The sequence below is a fragment of the Rhincodon typus genome, chromosome 22 (assembly GCF_021869965.1).
Source record: "Rhincodon typus isolate 14 chromosome 22, sRhiTyp1.1, whole genome shotgun sequence".
NCBI classification, from domain to species: Eukaryota; Metazoa; Chordata; class Chondrichthyes; order Orectolobiformes; family Rhincodontidae; genus Rhincodon; species Rhincodon typus.
This window is the reverse complement of record NC_063353.1, coordinates 7,914,005-7,921,077: the sequence shown is the minus strand read 5'-3', so window position 1 is coordinate 7,921,077 and position 7,073 is coordinate 7,914,005. Positions and strand designations below refer to the sequence as shown.

The window sequence follows — 7,073 nt, the reverse complement described above, 5'->3', positions numbered from 1 at the left end:
ATCCAGAGACCCAGATAATGTTCTGGGGACCCAGGTTCGAATCCCACTATGGCAGATGGTGGAATTTGAATTCAATAAAATATCTGGAATTGAGAGTCTAATGATGACCGTGAATCCATTGTCGATTGTTGGAAAACCTCATCCGGTTCACTAACGTCCTTTAGGGAAGGGAAACTGCCATCCTTAGCTGGTCTGGCCTACATGTGACTACAGACCCACAGCAATGTCTGGGCAAATAGGGATAGGCAATAAATGCTGTCTAGCCAACGACGCCCTCATCCTGTGAATGAATAAATAACAGAAAAGCAAAGTTGCCGTAGACAAAGCGGACCATAAAACGGTTATCTCATTTGAGAGGGCTGTGGTTTAATCACCAGACCCCCCCCCCACTCCGCCTCAGTGAGGTTGTGAAGGTGATTTCTTGATGGTAGCCTTAGCCAGGGTGGGAATATCAACATTTATAGTTCCTTTAAAAATAATCTCGAAATAACGTTATTGAAATCTCAATGTTATTGTACCATTTTGAAAAGGCATTAGAAATGGGATAATTTACCATTAAGATGTTACATTTCAGACAGGTTTCAAATTGTATTTGCCGAAATGTGTATGCTACACATTTTTTACGAGGTAAGTATAACAGCTAATCCTTTGATGTTTGGTTTCCACTGCTCGTCGTAGATGTGTTGGAATTAATGTGACTTTACCACTGACACCATGCACATTAAAACAAAAATCCAGAGTAAGCAGCACTTTTAAAACAAAGATTCTCACCTAGAAGCTGCTTCTCTCAGTTATGAGCAGTTTTTCATCATTAAAGTAATCACACTTTAACTAGTTTCAACAACTGATTGATGAAGATCCGATCTGCCTGAAATTGGCAAGTCCTTATTGAATTGCCTGAAATAGTCAATGTGCTTATCAGTTTCTAAGTGGAGCCTTTTTAATTGCTGCCACAGTAATAGCAACTGGTCAACAGCATGTTCCCAGTATTTAAGGTAGCCTGTGATGAGCATGGACGATGTTAAGAGAGTGGAAACTGTACTCGAGGAAGGGATTATTTGTAGATTGCTCTGTTGTACAATGTGTCATTCACAGAAAATCTGGAAAATGCCTTTCAAGAATGACTAGTTTACTGGGTCTTGCAGTGACTTTCAATTATTGCTCACATAATATCACCATATATAAGTGAGATGCAAACTAATTTATTTTATGTTTCAACTCTTGCCTAACAGCGGTAGAGGCACGTAGGAAGCGAAGAAAAGTCTTCTGCCAGATTACACAGCACCTGATGGAAAACCACGAAATGTGGAAAAAGGTAATTGAGGAGGAACAGAGGAAAGCAGAGCTCGAACAGCAAGACCAGTCCTCCCTGCACCAAAGCTCAGAGACAATCCAAGCCATTACTGAGGAAGAGGAGGACAAGGACGAGAAGAATAATGAAGAATCAGAAGGGACGTCAGAGATACAAACCGGTTCGACTCCAGACACGACCAATGAGACATTAGAAGATGATAAAAATGACTGAATTGTGCATCAATTTTTTTTTTATTCTGTTCCAGCACAATACTTTGACACAATACTGTAGATGTTTAGGACAATGTGCCTACAGCTGTGATGGTGTAAAGTTGCTATGAAGAAGAACGAGACTAAATAAATGTCACCAGGGAAGCTTCTGAATTGCACCACTGGCTGAAATAGACTTTGAACACTCAATGGTTACCCAGTAGGACTATGGTGTACTTCTTCATTGACATATCTTGTTTAACAATGCTTGATACCTACATGTGTAAAAGGAAACACACTGACTTGTTGTCCGACCATGGTGGCCATCAAAATGAAGGAAGACGTACTTCTGAAGCAAGTACGTTGCAGAAAATGTGGTACTCAGTCTGTAGCTTTTGCTCTATTTTGAGTGAAAGTTGAAAGCTTTATCAAGAGTTCTGACATGGCCTGCCAATACCTTTTGTGTACATAACCTTGTAGCTCACCAGCTTTGTATAAGCGATCTCTGTGTAGCTGTAGTACTTGTACATTGCGAAAGTGGACATGAACAAATGTTTTAGAAAAAGACTGGCGGACATATGGAGGGCCATTTCACTTTATAAAAGGTACATGCTACAAGCCAAACTCCTAGTTGAGGATTTATATCCATTTTGAATATTTTTATTGTTTATTTACATTTCAATGATAATTACGTGCAAAAGATAACAGTTTATTGTAGATATAAAGAACATTTTCTATTGGCTTCTGTAAATAGCAAACTCTCAAACCAATTTTGTGATTTTGTAAAGATGGTTATGAAAATGTCACACTTAAAAAAAAAAAATTCTTATTGTACTGCCCTGACTTAGTACATTCTTATATTATGCCAGCATGATTTAGTACATGCAAGTTGAGGTACATACTGAACTTTAAAAGATGATCATTATTTGGATTATATTTGCAGCAAGCATGAACCCTTAAGATACTGTTTACCGCTGATGGTACTGAGTTGATTTGCAATAGAATTACAGTACAGCCTAACACTTTGAGGACCATTATCTGTGCATCTTAGATATTGTGTGACAGTTAGTGACTGTGAATTGTGGTATTTTCCCCTTTCCTATTTGAGTCCATCTGCGAATGAGCTATCGGACAGCCTAACATAGCATTGGTTTGTATTGCCATCACTCGGTCTGTCTCCATGACCTTGCATGATTTGCTTGAAGAATAATGTTTACTGAGCCAAGAGTTCCCCTTTGTTTCAATTTTGATTATCATGTCATATTTTTCATTCTTTATTTGCATCAAAAACAGTTTCACATGATGAGATTTAATGAATCTAAAAATCTGTGACCCTCAGATAAAATACTCAGGCCCGCAGATAAAACTAATACAATACAATACAATACAATACAATACATAACTTACAAAGTGTGGAGCTGGAGGAACACAGCAGTCCAGGCAGCATCAGAGGAGCAGGAAAGTTGACATTTCAGGTTGGGGACTCTTCTTCAGAAATTTCCGAAGAAGAGTCCTGACCCAAAATGTTAATTTTCCTGTTCCTCTGATGCTGTCTGGCCTGCTGTGTTCCTCCAGCTCCACATTTTGTTATCTATGACTCCAGCATCTGCAGTTCTTGCTATCACAATACAACACATTGTGGGTTCATGTTAAGTTTGTGAACAATGTCTTTTGTGGAGGTTAAGCAGGACTGAAGAATTGTGTTTTAATATACAAAGTGTAATGGAAATCTTATCCCCCACCATCTCACTGAAGAACTGTTGATGTTCGAGTCAAATTAACATTTTAAAGTTCACAAAGTTCACCACCCCAACAGTGATCCCCAAAGGGCCCGTTTCTGTGCTGTACTGTTCTATGTTCAAAACTGAGCTTGATTGATTTTGCTTAGGCAGAGATATTAAGGGTTAGAAATCCAAGGTAGAGAATTGGAATTAAGATACAAATGAGCTGTGATCTGTTTGAATATTGGAAAAGGCTCCAATTGATGAATGGACCACTGTTATCCCCATGTTCTTAAGACCTTAATGTTATTTTCAAACCTGGGGCTGAATCTTACCATTTTTGGCTAAATGTGAGCCATGGTGTGTTTGGTGGAATGAATTTTGCCTTGAGGTCGAGCGAGCTTTCGCACCGTATCTTACGAAATTCGTCACATTGATTGCGGTGGAGCCCTTGCGATGAGAATCATCTCCTGTCTCTGCCCCTATCTCTTACCACGTGCCATTCACAGAGGAACTTATCGCTCAGTGGAGGACCTCCACAAGTCCAGCATCCTTTGGGGCCGCGTCATCTCTCAGTGTCTACTGCCATTTGTAAACTCAGCTTCTCAGCAAGAGAAGGAGGGGCTGGCACCTTGGCTTCTTGGAGAGGGACCCGAAACCTCTTTTGGATGTGGTAGTGGAGAGGAGAGGAGTTCTTGTCCCAGAGAACTGTCAGAGGTGGACACACCACCATGCTGTGCTAGCCTGTTTGGAGATCACCACACAGGTCAATGCCATCTCCAGGACAATGCAAATTGGGCATTAGTGCAGGAAAAAGGTTCATGATCTCTTGTACACCGCCAGGGTAAGTTTAATACTCTGCGCTCTCCTGCCTCTCACTATCTGTGCAGTCACCTCCCACCAATGCTGTGATACTCCTTCTGTTGCATGAAACCCCTTCCCTCACTTGTCGCTGTTACCTCTCCGTCCTCCTATATGACTAACCCCCTTCCCCATGTCCTGTATGCTGTGTGCCCACTCTCTCGAAACACCTGACCAATATGCACCAACCCTCAGAGCCATGCCACCCACCTGTGTCTTACTCATTTGGTCTCTTTGTTGTAGGAGAAGACATCCCATAATAGGTCAGGACAATGTAAGAAGGTGGGTGGGCGGCAAGAGAGGGGGTTTGTAGGACACCTGTGTCCTCACTGCTGGAACCACCCCCCCCCCCCCCCCCCACCACCCTCAACTAAAGGACTGTTGTTCTGGCAGGAGATGACGGAGACCTTCAGCATGTCTGGTCTATCCAGAGCCAAATACCCCTGGGTCACCCAATCAAACTTCCAGGGCCAACGGGCTGTACTGAGGAGCAGGCTCCCTACAGCCCCTTTGCAGAGCCAGGGAGCTCAGTTGGAGGCATAACAGGAGAGAAATGTACCAATGACAAGTGTGGGCAACAGCTGGAAAACATGTGTATAGTTTGTTGGTCAGTATATCTGATGTAAAGTACTTTGTTTATCATAGTCCAGAATGTCCACAGTTTATTTAGAAAGCACTTTTGCATTTTAAAGTTTTTCTCACCACAAATGGAATGTAAATAGTTTTAACATTTCATAAACCCTTGCGTTTCAGTGTTACATTGTTGTCCCTGTCTCTGTTATGACTGTAGCGCCCTGCTACAGCATCAATCCTTGACTGTTAATAAAGCACAGTGGTTTGGGAGTCTGCCATGATCATCAAATACATAAAGTGGGAACAGGCCAGCAATGTGAACACACAGCCCTCTCTTCTCTCTGACACTTTACAGCCCAGTTTCCACTCATTGCCTCCTGTTCAGCTGGCTGAGTGCGCAACAGTGTGTACCTCAGGAAGTTCCCCAGCCAGCGCTGGGAACAGGGAGATACAGCTAAGATGGTTGATACTGCAGGATAGCCGTGAGCAGGCACCCTGCATGCATGTGTTTGCCATGTTGGGCAACAATGTTGCTCATTTGTGTTGGCCCGGTGTATGGTCCGAAATGCAGGCCCCTCCTTCACAAGTCACTCACTTACCCTGCGCATCCCCCCACCCCTGCCGATTGCGAGTCCCTTCAAGTCCATTCTCCTCAACATTGTGTGCTATCGGTATGCCTCATGATTGGAACAGCAGTGAGTGGTCCTTGCCAGTGGTTTCAATCTCACTGAGAAACCCTCTCCTTTCTAGATCCTCATTCCATCAAACCCACAGACCTCACACTTCTCCAGGTCATCACCCAAGCCATGTACATTTGACTAAAACTGCCTGTTCACCACCACCCCCCCATTAATTTAGAGTTGTAGAGTTTTTACAGCACGCAAAGCGGCCCTTCAGCCCATCATAGCTACACCAGTCATCAAACATCCACCTATTCTAATTACATTTTCCAGCACTTGGCTCATAGCTTGAACGCTGCGATATTTCACGTTCTCATCTAAGTAGTTCTTACATGTCTTGAAGGTTCCCTCCTGTACCACCCTTTTAGGCAATGAATTCCCACAACCCTTTGGGTAAAAGTGTCTTTCCTCAAATCCCCTCTGAATCCCCCACTTCTTTAACTCAAAACCATTTGATCACTCTACTAAGAGGAAATTTTCTCCCCGTCTACCCCATTTTAAGCCCTTTAGAACTGGTACATTTCAATCAGATTCCTCTTAGCCTTCACTGTGTAAGGAAATCAACCCCAGCCTATCTCATGTCTCTTCATAGCTAAATCCCTCCAGCCCTGGCAACATCCTGGTGAATCTCTTCTGCACCTTGTTACAGAGTGTCGGCCAGAACTGCACACAGTACTCCAGGTGAAGCCGAAGTAATGTTATATAGAGCTCCATCGTAATCCTCCTGCTCTTCTATTCATTGTTTTGCCTAATAAAGGCAAGTATCTCATGGGCTTTCTTAACCACCTTATCTGCCTGTCCGGCCTCTTTCAAGGATCTATGGGCATGTACACCAATGCCCCTCTCATCCTCTGTACTTCCTAGGGACCTACCATTCAATGTGTACTCCCTAGCCTTGTTTGTCTTCCCAAAATGCATCACTTCACACTTTCTAACTTAAAATTCCATTTGCTTCTGTTTAGCTCACCAGTCCAGTCCGTTTATATTGTCTTGTAGTCTAAGGCTTTCCACATTGCCAATTTTCAGGTCATCTGTCAGTTTACTGATCATACCTCCTCCATTCATGTCTAGATCATTAATGTACATAATGAACAGTAAGGAACTCAGCACCAAACTCTGTGATACACCACTGGACACAGGCTTCCAGTCACAAAAAACACCCTTCAACCACTTCCTGCCATTAAGCCAATTTTAGACCCAATTTTCCAAATTGCACTGGATCCCATGGGCTCTTCGGTTCTTAACCAGACTGCCATACGAGACACGTCTAAACCCTTAGGGAACATCAATAACAGTACCCTCATCTACACACCTCCAGGTAGGCAGCCTGGTTAAAATCAGCGCAATGAGTCCCTCTCCCTGAGCCATACCTGTACCCAATGTAGCCATACACTACTGGTTGCTGGTGTACCCTCCTAGATCATTCTGCCCTTTCAGACACAGTGCGAGCGCATTGGAAGATGGCAGGATGGTGGCGATGTTTCCCTGAAAATGGAATGCCAATGTCCATGGTAGAAGGGTACATGTTAAGAGTGCTGGTGAATCATGTCCTGCTCTACAGTTTGTCCATGACTAACATGGATCTCCTGGAGCAATTGACAAGTTGGACCGAGCAAGAACCCACTCAGGTTTCCACATCAAGATTTCTTGACTGGTTTGTTTGGTGAGTTTTGTGAGATGAGAGCCTGTGGCAAGTTGAGCAATTAGCAAGCTCTATGCCAAGCAATACTGAGCA

The 7,073-nt window shown here is 43.2% G+C and overlaps 1 protein-coding gene across 1 annotated transcript in view; it reads left to right on the top strand.

Annotated features, from left to right (window-relative positions):
• pde3a (phosphodiesterase 3A, cGMP-inhibited) overlaps nt 1–2,337 on the top strand; it is a 453,119-nt gene extending 450,782 nt beyond the window's left edge. Inside the window, exon 16 of the mRNA XM_048610478.1 lies at nt 1,233–2,337. Coding sequence (XP_048466435.1) covers nt 1,233–1,525 — 293 coding nt within the window. The 3' untranslated portion in view covers nt 1,526–2,337. The remainder of the gene's footprint in view (nt 1–1,232) is intronic.
• Nucleotides 2,338–7,073: the final 4,736 nt, after the last annotated feature.